Source organism: Neomonachus schauinslandi, chromosome 7 (assembly GCF_002201575.2).
Source record: "Neomonachus schauinslandi chromosome 7, ASM220157v2, whole genome shotgun sequence".
NCBI classification, from domain to species: domain Eukaryota; kingdom Metazoa; phylum Chordata; class Mammalia; order Carnivora; family Phocidae; genus Neomonachus; species Neomonachus schauinslandi.
Window position 1 is genome coordinate 86,008,291 of NC_058409.1, and position 16,714 is coordinate 86,025,004.

A 16,714-nucleotide genomic window follows, 5' to 3' on the forward strand; every position below is an offset into this window, starting at 1 on the left:
CTGAGTGCTCCTTTGGACATCAGCCACCTAACACCTGACCCCTGCAGCAGCACAGAGGACCCGGGTGCTTTGTCTTCCTAGGCCGCCTTTTCTCCACCTAAGGGACACGTATAAAAAGCACAAGAAGTTGGTGGCACAAACTGCCAGGATTATTAGCCAAGTTCACAGCTATATAAGCCTTCTTTACACCCTGAGTTAACCCTTAGATACCCAAAGAAAAAGTCTTAGGTTAGTGAGGTACTATGTAAATATTCATTACTGTCTATTTCTAAATTGAGGGCTTGAGATTAGTATAACACTCTTAGGTTAACTATACTGGAATTAAAATACATAAGAAGAAGAAAAAAATTGAGGGCCTGAGTTCTCCAAAGGGGTACTGCTCCCCTTTGTGAGAGTTGAGTTGTGAGAATTGAGTAGAATTCCATTTATTTTGATGCATAAGCCAGAGAAGACTCATCAGAGCCTTTTCCCACTTCTCTGATATCTGGGGCCACCTGGGAGTCTGGCATACCCTGGCTGCCTCAGTCCTCATGGCCCAGAGGCAGAGCTTTGGTCTGCTGCTCCACTGGCTTCTGTAGACCCTTTCCTGGGCCTGAGGAATGCCTACAAGCATGCAAGTCCTAGAGAGACCCCAAGACACAGAGCACATAGCCCCTGTTTGTGCCACAGCAGAGGTGGTGTGGCCTTCCATGGGGTGGGCATTCCTGGGTCCTTCTCTCAGATCTGGGGTCCTCAGGTCTGTCCAGCCAAGTTGCTCCCTGCAGGGAAAACTCTCCAGCCCAAGGTACTGCTAGACTTGGTCCGCAGTGCTGAGAGGCTGTCCCCAGGCAGGTTCCCTCTGATCACAGTAAGCAGGATGTTGTGACAGTGAGCCCTTGGGCTTTCCTTCCCAGGGTCTTGGCTCTCACTCTGACCCCCTTCTTCACCATCCACAGGTGAGGTTTTCTCTCTCTCGGAGCACCACCGGCACTCAGACCTCACTGCTCCACCCAACAGCCCCACTGGCCACCACCCCCAGCCAGCATCGCTGAGCCCATCTCAGCCCGGATCCTTCGGCTCACCACCCCACCCGCACCTGCTGCCTGCTACCCCGGCAGCGCCTTTCCCTGCCCAGGCTTCAGAATGCCCTGTTGCCACTGCTGCCGCCCCCCACACCCCAGGGGCATGTCAGACCCCCCACCTGCCCTCCACCAGCATGCCACTCCTGAAGATGCCTCCACCATTCTCGGGGTGCAGCCACCCCTGTAGCGGGCACTGCAGCGGGCACTGCAGTGGGCCTCTCCTCCCACCTCCCAGCTCTCAGCAACTCCCTAGCACTCACAGGTAAGTAAGTGGCATGAGGGGCGTACTCCCTGCTAACTTCAACCTTGAGTTCGGAGAAACTTTACAAACCATAACTTTGGGGTAGAAATTAAAGGGGAGACTCTAGGGGCGCCAGAGTGGCTCAGTCGGTTGCACATCCAACTCTTGGTTTCTGCTTGGGTCATGATCTCGGGGTCCCAGGATGGAGCCCCACATCGGGCTCTGTGCTCAGCACAGAGTCTGCTTAAGAGTCTCTCTCTCCCTCTCCCTCTGCCTCTCCCCCCCACTCACGCTCTCTCTCTCTGTAGGATAGATAAGTAAATCTTAGAAAATAAAAAAAAGGGTAGACTTGGTCTTTTGTATAGTTTTTACAATCATAAAAGAAGTAAATGTTTATTGTTTTTTTAAAAACTTGGAAAAATTCAGAGATGTCTAATGAAAAAATTTCATGACCTAAAGAGAAACTTTTTTTTTTTTTAAGATTTATTTATTTTGAGAGCGAGAGAGCACATGTGTGCAAGCAAGGTGAGGGGCAGAGGGAGAAAGAGAAAATACACAAGAAGACTCCCCGCTGAGCGCGGAGCCCAACACAGGGCTCAGTTTCACAACCCTGAGATCACGACCTGAGCCGAAATCAACAGTTGGTTGCTTAACTGACTGAGCCACCCAGGTCCCCCTAACGATAAACTTCTACCACTGCAGTATATTTTGTTTCTGATGTTTCTGTATATAAATTAGGTCCATGTTTATACATTCTTGTGGTAATTATTTTTTAACATTATATATCATTTTCCCAGTTAAAATTCTTCAAAAAACTTTCAAGTGACTGCAAAATGTCTTATTGTATACCTCTAGCATAAATTTATCATTCCCTATTCCTGGACGTTGGGGCATTCTAGTTTTTGTTTTTAAGATTTTATTTATTTGATAGAGAGCACAAGTAGGCAGAGCGGCAGGCAGAGGGAGAAGCAGGCTCCCCGCTGAGTAGGGAGTCCTGACACGGACCTTGATCCCAGGACCCTGAGATCATGACCTGAGCCAAAGGCAGACACTTAACCAACTGAGCCACCCAGGAACCCCCGGGCATTTCTAGTTTTTAGCCACTAAAAACAAGGCTGTAATAAACATCCTTGCACCCAAATCTGTATTTGAGTTTGGAATTACGGGCTTAAGGATTCCCTGAAGTAACTCTAATAGAAACTGAAGAAGTTTATTAATGTAGATGTGGAAGATAAAATTCTTTGGAGAAGATAAATGTGTATTTTTGTATTATAAATCAGATCTGTGTTTAGTATGCATTTATATTTTCTTATTCTAAAATCCCACCACCCCAATACCACCACTGTTGGCAGTTTTCCCTGCAGGTCTTTCCCACACAGTAGTGGTGGTGTCTATAAAGCTTACAGTTTTTTGTTGTCTTGTTTCACTCAGCATTCATTGTTTGGTTCCTATGTGGTCTTCTGGACCTCAGCTGAAGGCTGAAGAATATTCTCCATAGTGTACTTCACTGTTTTCCAGTTGCTGATGATTTATGTCATTCCAGTATTTTAACACTGTAAATAATCTCTCTAAAGATGTCTTTGCCTAAAGCTTTTTCCCTCTTTTGGGTTTTTACTCCTTGGAATAGATCCCTCAGAATGAAAAAGTTCTCAGTTTAAAGGATGTCAGGATGTCTTTTTTGAGGATTCTTAATACAAATGAAAAATTGCTTTTCAAAGGGCTCCAAATTGATGTAACCACCAATATTAGGATGCTAGGTTCTTCATATTCTCAGGAGCAGTGGGTATTTTAATTTTGCTAATGTGGGTGAAGAATGGTCAATTTGGATTAAGCTTCTCTGAGTACCACTGATAATGGTTCCTGCCCCTCCTTTTCTACTCCTTGCTCAACAGCCAAGCCGCCTCACTGCTCCTCATCCTGCCCTTTCTCCCAGCTCCCACCCCATGTCCCCAGCCCCAGGGCACTCCAGCTTCTGATGGCCAACCCAGGGCTCTTGCTCTTCTGGCTCCAGTTACGGGACTTTGTGGGCCCAAGTCTTTTCTTACCCTGGAAAAATAAGCTATATTACATGATGCCCCCAGTGCTTCCTAAAGTCCAGAGGCAAAGCAGTACAGTGGGAGAGCATGAGCTTTGCACACAGGCACAGGCTGAGTCCTAGATACTCCTTGGCAAAGCAGTTAAGCACTCTGACCCTTAAGTTACTTCCACTGCAGGATGGGGATAGCAACATCTGTTTTGCAGGACTTGGGAGACACTTAGAAATGATATGCTAAATAGAGTACCAGACCCAAACAGTTAAGTAGCTCTTAGAGTCGGGCCCACAAAGCATATTTACTTCTCTAACTTTAAGGCCCCACACTAAGGCAGCTCCACCAATGGAGGCAGACTCCGTCTAAGAACCTTAGATGATGAAATTGACCTTGTCAGCCTCCTTCGGATGCTCCAGGAGAGCCATCAGCCCACTAATCTTTTCGGATACCTGCTTATTGAGCACCTGCTGTATACACTGTTGTTACGCTGCCCACTGGGACCCAAAAATAGAAGTAACAGTCCCTGCCCTTAGGGAATGCACAATCTGGTCCCAGAAACAGGTGGGCAAACAGACCGTCAAAGTAAAGTGTGATCTACAGTAGGATAGGGAGGTATACACACCCACTCTGACCCTCCTTCCGAGTCCAGGAGGGTCACACAGTGGGTGCGGGCATGGGAGACATAAGGTTCCTACCTTTCCAGAATAATGCCATTGAGCTGGGCCCTGAGGGACAGTGACCGTGTTGGCCCTGTTCTTGTGAGAGGCACCGATATGGTGTGACTGCCTTGGCTTTTATGGGATGAGGCAGATGAAGGGTAGTCCGCGCAGCAGTGGTCATCAGAAGCAATGCGTCTCCTGCTGCAGCCTGCTCCCGCCCTCCCTCACCTGTGGGCTTCTCTCTCTCCCGCATCAGCAGGGACCCTGGGTGCAAGGGGCACAGGTTTCCGCACAGCGGCCTGGCCTGCCAGCTCCCCCAGCCCTGCGAGGCAGATGAGGGCCTGGGTGAGGAAGAGGACAGCAGCTCAGAGCGCAGCTCCTGCACCTCCTCCTCCACTCACCAGAGAGATGGAAAGTTCTGTGACTGCTGCTACTGTGAGTTCTTCGGCCACAATGCGGTGAGTGAGCCCACCCAGGCCAGAGAGGGCTGGGGCCAGTCAGGGTGAGCCAAAGGAGCACCTGCTCTCCCCAGAGACCCCCCCCGCCCATGGGTATAGTAACCACACCGGGACCCTCTGAGTCCTCACAGCCTGTGTCCGCTCGCCTGATCCTTACAGCACACTTGTGAGGTAGGGATTTTTAAACACCTTGCTACCTTTGCTCCTTTCATGGTTTCTCCTTAAGATTGACTTTTTTTCCTTAGGCAGAAGGAAAGGAAATGGCAGAGAGAAAGCTATGATTCTGATGAGCATGCATACGTGTGTAATCACAGAGAAGCGAACACTTGTGCGTGATGAAGGCAGAGTGGAAGCAGAGGCTCTCGGTCCCCCAGGCGTGAGCCAGCGAGGGACGGGCCATGAGCACAGACGGCACCAGGCAGGAGGCTCAGGGCAGAGTACGTGCTGTCTCTGGACAGAGGGCGAAAGCAGCTCAGAAGTCTCATAAAGTGAAGAGGAAAGGGCCGCCGGCTAGGGTAGAGCAGTTGAGGACAGAAGAAATGAACGTAATTACATTGTTAGTCACCTTTAAGCTAAGGGTTATTATTCTCATTTTAGAGATGACAAAATCGAGGCACACAGAGACTCAGTGACCTGCCCAAGGTCATACAGCTTCCAAGTGACAAAGCCCGGGCTCAAACCTGCTTTCCTCGCTCCCGAGTCAGTGTGCTCACAATGCTGTTACGTATCTCCCACTCCCTCCGCCCACAGCTGCCTCAGCTCTGGGCCTGGCCGAGGCTGAAGCCACTTGGCCTTTGTGGCTATGGTAGGAAGAACGGTTGTCTGGCTTCTCACCACACGTTCGGTGCCAGCGGGTGGGAGTGCTCCGGGCTTCCCAGGCCCAGGGTGTAACGTCAGCACCTCCCCTCCCCCAGCCACCCGCTGCCCCGACGAGTCGGAATTACACAGAGATCCGCGAGAAGCTCCGCTCGAGGCTGACCAGGCGGAAAGAGGAGCTGCCCGTGAAGGGGGGCGCCCTGGGCGGGATCCCTGGGGAGCCCGCCGTGGACCACCGAGATGTGGATGAGCTGCTGGAATTCATCAACAGCACGGAGCCCAAAGTCCCCAACAGCGCCAGGGCCGCCAAGCGGGCCCGGCACAAGCTGAAAAAGAAGGTGGGTGTGGGGGGGGAGCCTAGCTCTACCGCCTCTCCTCCCTGAGGAATCTCTCGCCCCAACCCCCCAAGACTTGTGGGGCATGAACAGTGCTGGCTGCCAGAAGCCTTGGCACAGCTCACTGCTATGGGAAGGTCTGAATGCGTTTGGGAGGCATCAGGGTCAGGGAGCCTGGGGCCAGTGATTGGAGGAAAGACGAGTCCTGGCCTCAGAAGCTGCTTGCTGGATTCCTCAAAGCACAGGACTTGCTTCAGTCAGTCAGTCATTTATTCATTCAGCAAACACTTCTGCAAATACTGAGAGCCAAAGCATGATGCAGTTAAGTTCTTACCCCGGAGAAGCTCAGTCCAGTGGAGAGACTGACACAAAACCGGACGAGCTCATTAGCATGTGACAAGCCCTGGGATGAGGAAAGCCCCCATCCTGCCTGGGCACGCTGGAAATGGCTCACCAAGAGGCTGACTTGAGAGCTGAGTTGCAGGGAGTGAGTTCAGTTTCATCAGGAGAGTCATTCTGGCAACAGGCATAGCACATTCACAGCGGTTTGGCGTAGCCAAAGCTCAAATAGAGGAGAGGCAGGACAGCTAGTAGAGGTGCGAAAGGGCCTCAGAGGTCCCACTGAAGAGTTTTGACTTGATCCTATAGCTGAGGGGGAGTCACTGCAGGGCTTTTATCAAATCTGCATGCCACTATGACGGTGTGGCAATATGGAAGGTGGCCTGGAGGGGTGACACTCCCGGAAGGGATACTGAGGCCCAGGGAAAGCTGATTGATGGTGGGTCTGGAGCAAGGGAAGCAGACATGACTGGCTTTGGTGATCTGATTGTGGAACAGAGATGAAGAAGTCAGGGATATCTTCCAGGTGTTTGCTTGGGTGACTGGCAGGATGGTGTGCCCTTCACCGAGCAAGGATGGGATTGGCAGAAGACAACAGAATTCAGTTGGGGAACATTGACTCAGAGATTCTCAGGAGACCTCCAGGTGGAGATGGAGGTGTGGGGCTGGGAGTTGCCAGCTTGGAGATGTAATTGAAGCCATGGGAATGACCCAGCCCATGGGCTGAGTGAGCTCAGAGGGCTGAGGAGAGAACCCAGTGAGCTATTCCTGGGCAGCCCTTCTCCCAGGCAAGCCCCAGGGCTTGGCAGCTCGTCCCCTGCCACCTCATTACCTCTTCACCTGCCTGCCCCCAGCTGCGTCTGCACAGCGCCACACTCAGGAGCCCAGCAGCGGAAGAGTTGGGTTTGACAACCAGCTAGCTCCAGGTCCTGGGTGGTCAAACAGCCCTGGTGCTCTGGAAAGCAGCAGCAGTTCTACATCTTTTTCCAGCCCAAAGGACAAATCAGGACCCTTTCCCTGCAGCCTGAAGTAGTGAGCCAAGGGGTCCCACTGCTGCCTTCAGAAAGTGGTCAGCACTTTCTTTCTCCCATCCAGTGTTGCCTGACCAGAAGTGTCCAGTGGGCAACAGCGGTCTCTTTAGCCTTCCCTGGCTTCTTAAGGCAGTGGTTCCCAGTTAGGTCCCAGCGAGCAGGCACACTTTGAAGTTCCCAAGCCTGGTGTGCTTTCCATAAATCTGTGCCCACACATCCCTACCCCTTTGCTGGTAATGCCAGTAACAACTCTTCTCTCCCCTCCTTTTCCTCCTGGCAACTTCCTTCAGACTTCCTCAGGTAACTCCTTCCACGTTACTGCCACTGTACCTCGCACATCTCTCTCAGCTGCCATTTCGCACACTCCATGCACTCATTCAGAAACTTGCTGCACAGCTTCTGTCTGCCCAGTCCAGTCTAGAGGCCAGAGTACAACACAGCACCAGACAGTTGCAAGGTCATGTGATAGGCAGTCATTGTCATTATCTGTTTATGCATCAACCTCCTCTCCAGTGTCCTTCCTCTACCTCTCAGACGTAACCACAGTCTGGCTGTCCACCAAAAACACAGCTTCCCCTGGGAGCCATCCAGTGGAGACTGCCCATTCTCTCCCACCTCAGGAGACCAATAAAGCTGAGTATCTTTCTGCTCCCTTACACCATTTCCAGACCGTGACTGTCCCTCATGTACTAAACCCTACTTTGAAACTGACACTGGCTCTGTCACCTACAGTCTCCTGGCCACTCCTCTTCATCCACTGAAGGTTGTCACCTGCCCCTTTCTCCTCTTCCCAGGCCATAGAGATCCCTTGACCATCATTCACTCACTGTCTTACCAATACTCTCAATTCCTTGCCCTGTTGCCCTTCCATTTACACCCACTCAGAAAAATCGTAGCCCTGGGTTTGACCCGTCCCTGCCTCTCCCCTTCCACACCTCTAGGAAAGCACTGGATCACATCTATCTGTGGCACCCAGGCTGCGTGATCTCCCTCTTGCCTGAGCCCTCACATTGCCTAGCAGGCCTCTAGTCCACTTGCTCTTCATCACTTCTGTTCACCACAGACCCTTTGTCAGACCTCCAGATTCTTCTCAAATCCCCAGGCTCTTCCCACCCCACTTAGTTGTTAGATGAGCTCACTTCTTATTTCAGCAAGGGAAAAAAAGCCAGTGAACAGGCACTCCCTCAGACATCTTACCATTCCACCTGCAGACTTTCTTCTTGTCATGAGGGAAGAGTTACCCCTTCTGCTTAAGGCTGTGCAGTTCTTTCCCGCTGCCTCAGTCTTAAGCTTGGCTTCCTGCTCTGGCTCTGGCCTCTCCTGGGCTGGCTCCCATCAGCCTTTCACTGTGCCCACTATACTCTCTTTTGAAAGCAAACTGCCTTGAGTGTACAGCCTCTCTCTCTCCTTCACCTCATCTCTTTCCTCCCATCACAGTCAGATTTCTTGAAAACTGTTGTCTGCATTCACTGTCTTTCCTGTCAGCTCATTGCAAACTGTTTTCCTCTCCCTCCCCTCCACAGAACCACCAGTGACGTCTTTGTTGCTAAATCATACCCTCCTGTCTCATCTCTGTCCACTAGGCAATATCTCACATGTTGTATTGGTTTTCCTTTTCAAACATGTTCTCTTTGGCTCCCCTGTCCTCAGCCAGGTGGGGGAGGGGAAGAACAATGGGAATGCCGTGTTCTCTAGATTTCTCACCTTCTCTGACTTCTATCTCCTTTGTGGACTCCTCTTCCTTTCCTCTGACCCTCCCGGAACCTCAAGGCCACCCCCCTGACAAAGAGAAGCTGTCTAGATAGTGTTCCTGGTTCACTAGGTCTACCGGTTTCCTCCCTGCACTTCACCTTGACAACTCCTGCTGCTACGGGGCACCTCACAAATGCCCCACTGGTACTCAGACTGAGCACATCCAAAACTGAGCTTGTTCTCTTTCTCCAAGGAGGCCTGCTCTTCCTTCTCCATTGTCTGTCTAGTTAATGGCGCCACCATCCACCCAGTTGCCTGAACCAGAACCCAGGGTGCCATCCTGGGAGGAATGCGTCGTGGTGATCGGGAGCAGCGAGCCTTGGAATCGGACCTCACTTTGAAACCTGGCTCTGCCACACTTGCTGGATGACCTTGGGCAAATCACTTCAGCTTTAAGCCTCAGTTTCTTCATCCACAACATGAGAATAATAGTAGAACCTAACTCAGATGGTTGCGGGAATGAAACAAAGTGATGCACAGAAAGGCTCAACAGAGTGCGCTTGGTCAGGGAAGCGGTGGCCGCGCTAGGGGTCGTCAGTATTGTTCTTGTGGCTCATCCCATCTCCCCACCTATCCCCGAGTCCTGGCCATGAGACCTCCCAAACAGCTCAAACTACCCGCTTCTCTCCACCCTACTACTGCTACTGAAAAAGCCGTCAATGGCCAAACATTGCCCTCAGCGTCAAGCCCAGACTTGAACCTGGCCTGCAGGGCTCTTCAGCCTCTGCTTAGCTTGCCCGCTTCATCTCTCCGTCTCTCCTCCCTGGCCTTCCCGCCTACCACTCCCCACCACTCCTAAAAGAAACCTGGGCCCCAGCTCTCCCTGTGAATGTTTGCATCCTGTAAAGATTATATGTGCGCATTCCCCAGTCACTTGCTCTTCCTTCTGCCTAAAAAGTGCTAGTCTCACTCTCCGGGATGATCCCAGTCACCCTCCAGTGCCCAGTGAGCTACTGCCATCTCTGGGAAGCACCTCTGATGGCCCAGTCTGAGTTCCCAGAGCATCTTGTGCTTTCTTCCCTGTAGTTCTTGTCACTGTCACTCAGAATTAAACAGCTTGTTTGCATGTCCGTCTCCCCCAGCAGACTCAAGTCCGCAAGCAGACTTCTCATGCACAGCTGAATCCCCCAGAGCCCAGCCCAGTGCCTTATAGAAACTGGTCAAGAAGTGATCGTCGAACAGGACTGAAAGAACTAGGAACTGCAGATCACACCTCGGTGTGCTGTCCCAACTCTGCCACTTTCTAGCCGTGTAACCTTGGGCCAGTTCCCTATTTGTGCCAAAGTCAGGTGTCCTCATCTGCAAATTGAGGATAATGGCGCAACAAGGGCAATTGTGAGGATTAAAAGAGACAACGTGTGGAAAGGATCAGGCTCGTGGCACATAACAGAAAGCCTGTGTTCTGTGCTCTCCTCTCACTACCAAATCACACGTGGTTCCATGTTACTCCCTCTAATTCATTGTTTTCAGACTTCTTTGTTTAGCAGCAGAACTCTTTTTTTGCAATTGAAGTCCTGCATGGAATCTCCGTTCCTAACAGAAAAAAGCTGTGCTGGTACAGGGGAGGAGTGATGTGAAGGGCCTTCCAGTCCTTCTTTCATCCCCATGGCCTTGACCTCCATGGCACAAGGCTGGAAACCCTGCTCCAGATCGAGCTGCTTCCCCACTTGAGCACCACAGTGCCAAGTCAGAGCCTCGTCAGCACCTGGGGAAAGGGACACGTGCCCTCTCAGGTGTCCAGGCAACACCGGGAGGTATACGTAGGCAGTTTTTCTCCCAAATACACCAAGGGGGACGGTAAGGTTCAGAGAGAGTAAGTGATTTGTCCAAGGTCCCACAGTGGTGGTCCTAGTCCATCGCAGAGCCCTACTGGGGCACAGGGTCACCCTCTTTAAGTTGACTCTAAGGTGGTGGCATGCCCTCTTTTTCTCTCCCCAGTTTCCTTTTCCTGTTTCTCCCCCTCCATTCCCAAATCAGCTAGAAATATGTGAAATGGTGGAAGTCATCCAACCCCTGGCCCAGCACCACCATCTCCTTCCCGTGGGCTTTTGACATCTGTCTCTCGTCTCCCTCTAAAGGCCTCCTTGGTCTGCAGGTGTGTGGAGGTTGGGCAGAGGGATGGAGTGACTCGAAGCCCACAGACTTCACTTTCATTCTCCAGAACCGGGTGTGTTAACACTGACAGAGTCTAGCCCCCCAGTTCTCACCTGAGCAGAGGGGCTGCTTTTACATCTTGCTGTGGGGCCCCACATAGCTATCCATTGGGCACGCTTTAGGCATGGCCTTGATTACTTGAGGCAGCTGAGTGGTGAGTGGCTTTTATACGGAATTTCTCCCTGTCCCATAGCACCCGTACGCAATTCCTGCCACCCAGAGTAGTCTGACCTACCGCGGTGGTCTCACAGCCCCGTCTCACTTCTTGAAAGGCCTCCCATGATGTCACAGCTTTTTTCCCCTACTACCAGCAGAATTGGAGAGAATGCCCCTGTAGCAGCCGTCTCCCTCGCTTTGCATCCCCACTTTGGTCTTCACCCCAGAATTTTTGTCTGCCTTTTGCAGATGAGTCCACTGAGACTCAGCCAGTGAATGAATTGCTTAAGTTCAGGCCTGGAAGGCAAGGTGCAATTAGCTGCATTCCTATCCCTTTGAGTCCCAGTGGGTCTTGGGCCCTAGGACTCACACTGGGGCTCTGAGTGAACAAGCTATAAAAACCTATTCTCTGTGGGTCTGTCTCCATCCCCAGAACATGCATCTGATTGCATTTCATCCTCACTCCTGCAGGGTGGGTGAGCAGGCCTGGATGGCCAAGGTCCTGCCTCTAGCCAGTTAGCTGCAAAGCTGGGCCCCAGGCTGATGTGTCAGGTGTCACATTGTACCTGGCAGGTGCCAGGCCCTAGCTGAAACTGCTGCTTATATTGACAGGAAAAGGAGAAGGCCCACTTGGCAGCAGAAGCTCTAAAGCAGGTGAATCGTAGTGTTTCTGGAAGCCGGGAGCCTAGGCCTGCCAGGGAGAGGCTCTTGGAGTGGCCTGACCGGGAGCTGGATCGGGTCAACAGCTTCCTGAGCAGCCGTCTGCAAGAGATCAAGAACACTGTCAAGGACTCTATCCGTGCCAGCTTCAGTGTGTGTGAGCTCAACATGGACAGCAATGGATTCTCTAAGGAGGGGGCTGCTGAGTCAGAGTCCCAGAGCCTATCCCCCTCAGACCTCAATGGCTCCTCAGAGCAACGGCCTGACATTAACCTTGACCTGTCCCCTTTGACTTTGGGGTCCTCTCAGAACCACATGCTACGAGTTCCAGGTGAGCCAGCCCCACCGTGGACAGAAATGAGAGGCTCTCACCCACCATGGACAGAGGTGAGGGGGCCCCCTCCCGGTATCATCCCTGAGAATGGGCTAGTGAGGAGACTCAACGCCGTGCCCAACCTTTCCCGGGTGATCTGGGTCAAGACACCCAAGCCAGGCAACCCTAGCCCTGAGGAGCCAAGCCCAAAGGAGGTTCCCAGTTGCAAGCAGGAGCTGCCCGAGCCTATGGCCTCAAGTGGGAAGCCGCGGAAGGGCAAGAGACAGGGCAGTCAGGCCAAGAAGAACGAGGCGAGCCCAGCCCCCCAGTCCCCAGCCAGCCTCGAGGCTCCCAGTGCCAAGGGCCAGACCCCCAGCTCCAAGCAGCCAGGCAAGGCCCCAGAGCCTCCCAAAGTGGGCAGCTGTGCCGAGGCTGGAGAGGGGAGCCGGGGGAGCCAGCCAGGACCAGGCTGGGCTGGCAGCCCCAAAGCCGACGAGAAGGGCAGCTCCTGGCGAAACTGGCCAGGTGAGGCCAAAGCACGGCCTCTGGAGCAGGAGTCCATGCAGCCCCCAGGCCCAGCGAGGCCACAGAGCTTGCCGCAGGGCAAGGGCCGCAGCCGCCGGAGCCGCAACAAGCAGGAGAAGACGGCCGCCTCCCTGGGTGAGTGCACCAGGAACTGAGTGGTTAGCCCCCCACCCCGCCAGGCCACAGGGTGGAGGGTAGTCCTCGGTGTGGGCAGTGCTGCCCCAAGAGCATGACCCCAGAGGCCTGGCCGTGGGCACTGAGCCCTCCTGGCTGTGTCTTCCTAGACGATGTGTTCCTGCCCAAGGACATGGATGGGGTGGAGATGGATGAGACTGACCGGGAGGTGGAGTACTTCAAGAGGTAGGTGTGGGGATGCCTTCTCGCCCACCCTCACTCAGGCTCACCCTCAGCCTGACACCTCAGAAGGAGAGCCTCTCCAGGCTCTCTCCCACCAGTCTATCTGCTGGAACCCAGGTAGCCGCTCGGCAGGACAGGCCATCTGGGAATGTAAGGGACAGGGAGAAGGAGGCACGTCAGGCCCCAAGAACCGGGGCTTTCTCCAGCTTTATTCCCTTTGTATGTTCACTTGCACTTCCTCTGCTCTGCCTGGGCTGAGCTCTGGGCTGGAGGTAAATGAGATATAGTCTAGATGGAGAGAGAGAGCCATAAACACACAGTCCAGTGATAAGTGCTGTTGGAGGAGTAAGGGCATGGGGCTGCAGACCCATGAGACGTAGGGGTGGGCAGCGCTCCCAGAAGAGGTGGGAACCAAGCTGAGACCTGAGAAGTAAAAACCAATAGGCCAGGTCAAACAGGGCCTTTGTGACAGCAGAGCTGGTAGGCACAGAGGTTTCAGGCTGAAAACAACACGCAGTACTTAGGGTTGCAGAAGGCCGCCCAGTGTAGCCAGAGTGAAATACAGCGTGAGGAGCCACCCTGTATCCCGAGGCAGTGTCACTCTCTTCATACGCTGTTCCCTGGGCTCATGGGCACCCTGTCCAGAAAGCCAGCAAAGCTCTCATAACCTGCTAGACCCCAATACCCTGGAGCCACAGGGGTTGTACAGAGCTGACTTGGTTCCTTTAGTGACCAAGACACATGGGTCTAGAAGTGGGGTCCAGCAGGGAGAGGGGTACCTCTGATTATGCTTTTCTGCTGTCTCTCAAACCTAATAGGTTCTGTTTGGATTCTGCAAAGCAAACTCGCCAGAAAGTTGCTGTGAACTGGACCAACTTCAGCCTCAAGAAAACCACTCCCAGCACAGCTCAGTGAGGTATGGAGACCCCCAAGCGTTGCATGTACTCCCTTTCCCCAAGTTCTGTCACCTTCTGTGTCCCCACCAGACCATTTCATGCTCTGGGGCACGGAGTTGGGCTAGTGGCTTGCCAGCCCTGGGCCCCTGCACCTCCACAGTGACAGCTATGCGCTCTGCAGACACAGGCCCCATCTCTTCTCCTGTGGCCACTCACTCCTAGGCCTCTGTCCTTTCATTGCTCCCTCCTGGGCCAGAGCCTCCTGGGAGCCCTCCTGCCTATGTTCCTGAATCTCCATCCCTGGGCTATCTCCACCAGGCCTCTACTTCCCTTACTGGCTGCCTCTCAAGTGCCTAGGCAGCCTTAATCCCCAGAGGACTGCCCCCACCCCTGACAATATTAGCCTCAGGGTTGAATCTCACTTGCCCAGCCTGGTAGGCTACCCAGGTGCTTCCCAGCTAAAGCCATGTAAGATGTGGGTAGCCCCAAAGGACCAGTGAGAGGGCAGATGAGCTAGACCAAGGCCTCAGTGAGGTCATTTAGGCATGGAGGAGTTGGTAAGTGCTCTCCCCAAACAGGGGAAGCCCCATGAAGAAATTAATAGCTAAGCTGCCTCCTGAAGAAGACACCTGGCCCCCAGCTGGGCTCAGGGCTCCTCTCCCAACCACCTACACAAGTCCTTTTGTGTGAAATACTGACATATCAGATGATGTTCTGGACTGAGAACATAACCCTGTGCTCTGTCCCTGGGATCAGGCCTTTTCTGGCTGGCAACCACACAACTGCCCTTAAAGCAACAGGAAACTGGGGCAGGTGAGCTGAACTCAGGGAACCCCGGGAGGATGTCCTCACCTGTCCTCCTCCTTCTCTTCTCAGTGCCAGGACAGCGCCTCTCTGGGTCGGGCAGCAGACTTCCTGGACCCTCAGCCGAGTCTCCTTGTCCTCTTTTGGTTTTAGGATTCCCCACCCTTGGGGCTGGGCTCCCTATGGCACCTTGGGCTGCCTGGAGTCAGGACTGTCTTTAGACTCACCTCAGCCCCTCTCTCTGAAGGGGCTAGGCTCCCTCATCTTTTGCCAAACTGAAATGTCCACACCCTCAGGAGCTTCTGCCAGGACCAGGGTACTCTCCTGCCCCTTTTGTCCACTTCCACAGGATCCAGGAGTTATGGGGACCCCAGGCACTTTGATTTGTTGCCTCTTCTTAGAGAAAAAGGGGCACACCCCTCCCCCAGCCCAGTGCCCCTCTCAGCCAGGAAACCTCATTCGGCCATCTCTCAGGGACCCCCTCTTTGGTTGAGCTCTTTCCCAAAGCAGGAGATGTTCCCTCCCTGCCCCACCCGACTCTAAGGGCTCTCCAATGACCTTTTCCACCCTCCTCTGAGTGGGACTGGGAGCCCGGAGAGTGTGTGAGAAAGCAGTGCAGGCGCAGATTCGGGACCTAGCCTGGGCTGTGTACCCGGAGCCCAAGTGCGTACACTGCCTGTCAGCAGGACAGCAAAGGCCAGAGGCGGGGCTCTTACACCACCCTGGCTTGGATAGATGTGTGCCAGGGGAGCTGTCCCCTGGCAGGGTCTTAACCTGCATCCTCTGCTAAAGGTAATCAAGGAAGTCTATTCAGTATTTTCAGCCCAGGGAGCAAAAATAGCAGGCAGCTGTTCCTACCCATGGGGATCCATGGAAACCCAGAGCCAGCGCAGGGAGGCTCAGGCAAAGGATTGCTCATGGTATGGCCATGCTCTGTTTTCTCAGCCCCCTGCCGGGTCGAGCTGCTTCAGGGTGTCCTGAGACCCCAACTGCCAGCTGAAGGTCTACAGTTTCTTCCTCCACATCCCTACCCACCTGCCCACGATCCTCCCTGCTCCTCGCCATCCTGGACCAACCAAAAGTTGAACGGATGCTGTGCCGTGCTGGGGCCCCTCAGGACCTCCGCAGAGCCGCTTCCTGGTGCTACCCAGCCTCCTCACTCAGAGCCTGGGGGCTGGACTGGCCTGTGGGCCGGGGGCTGATGGTACTGCTGGCCCAACACTGCTCTCTTTGTGTTTGGTTTTGTTTTTGTTCTTGTTTTTCAATTCTTTACTTTTGATACTGTGAAGATCTTTCCTGCAGAAAGATAAAGCAACATTTGGACACAGAGTCAGTGTGTTGATGGTTTGCTGGTCTGGGGTGGGGGTGAGGTGAGGAATGTACTCAGAAGCATGGGATCTGCCTTGGTCATTAGCCTCACTGAGCAGATATTATGTGTCAACAGTTTGGCAGTTTTCACTTAATTCCGCAACTGTTCTAAATGGGGCTGTTATCCCATTTTACAGATGAGGAAATTAAAGCTAAGGCAGGAAAGTGACTTTAGTGCACTCAGTCTGGCTGAGCAGAGTTAGAGCCTAGGCCTGTATAACAGCAGCATCTGTGTAGTTTCTCCTAGTGGCAGGACTCTGGTATGTGACCTGGAACAGCCCCTTCCCCATGCCCTGTTTCCCCCTCTGCGAAATGCAGGAGTGAGACTCGGTCTCTGTGCAGCTGCTGTGAGAAGGGGTCTGGGAAAGGCTTGAGGCCTTTACAGACTGCACCTTTAGCCTGGGTTATTGACATTGTCAAGGGAAGTGGAGTAAATGGAGTTTCTATAAATTGGATCTGACTTTCCAGTGGGAATGACACAGCCTAAGTACTTCAGAGTTGCAAATAATGAACCCTTCTGTAAAGTAAACTACCTCATTCCTATCTCCCACCCCCTGCAGATCTGGTTCATAAATTCAGATTTTAATATTACAGGTTTGCTAAAAAAAAAAAAAAATGCCTCACACACACTTGTGCTCCAACTTGTCCCTGTTGTCGTTTTCTCAAACTGACACTTGAGCTTATGTGGGGAGCAGTGGAGGCTGTGGCCACACAGTCACTAAGAGCCCTTTACAGAGTGTTGGGAAGCAGGATCAGAAA

At 52.9% G+C, this 16,714-nt stretch overlaps 1 protein-coding gene across 3 annotated transcripts in view; it reads left to right on the plus strand.

Annotated features, from left to right (window-relative positions):
• FAM193B (family with sequence similarity 193 member B) overlaps window positions 1-15,915 on the plus strand; it is a 31,634-nt gene extending 15,719 nt beyond the window's left edge. Inside the window, exons 4-10 of one of the 3 annotated variants that reach the window (XM_044917089.1) lie at window positions 936-1,323; window positions 4,248-4,449; window positions 5,364-5,603; window positions 11,645-12,665; window positions 12,815-12,890; window positions 13,706-13,803; window positions 15,533-15,915. In XM_044917089.1, the coding sequence (XP_044773024.1) occupies window positions 936-1,323; window positions 4,248-4,449; window positions 5,364-5,603; window positions 11,645-12,665; window positions 12,815-12,890; window positions 13,706-13,802 (2,024 nt within the window). In that variant the 3' untranslated portion in view covers window position 13,803; window positions 15,533-15,915. The remainder of the gene's footprint in view (window positions 1-935; window positions 1,324-4,247; window positions 4,450-5,363; window positions 5,604-11,644; window positions 12,666-12,814; window positions 12,891-13,705; window positions 13,804-15,532) is intronic. The other 2 variants (XM_044917090.1, XM_021701392.2) reach the window with 2 other exon arrangements.
• The last annotated feature ends 799 nt before the right edge of the window (window positions 15,916-16,714 follow it).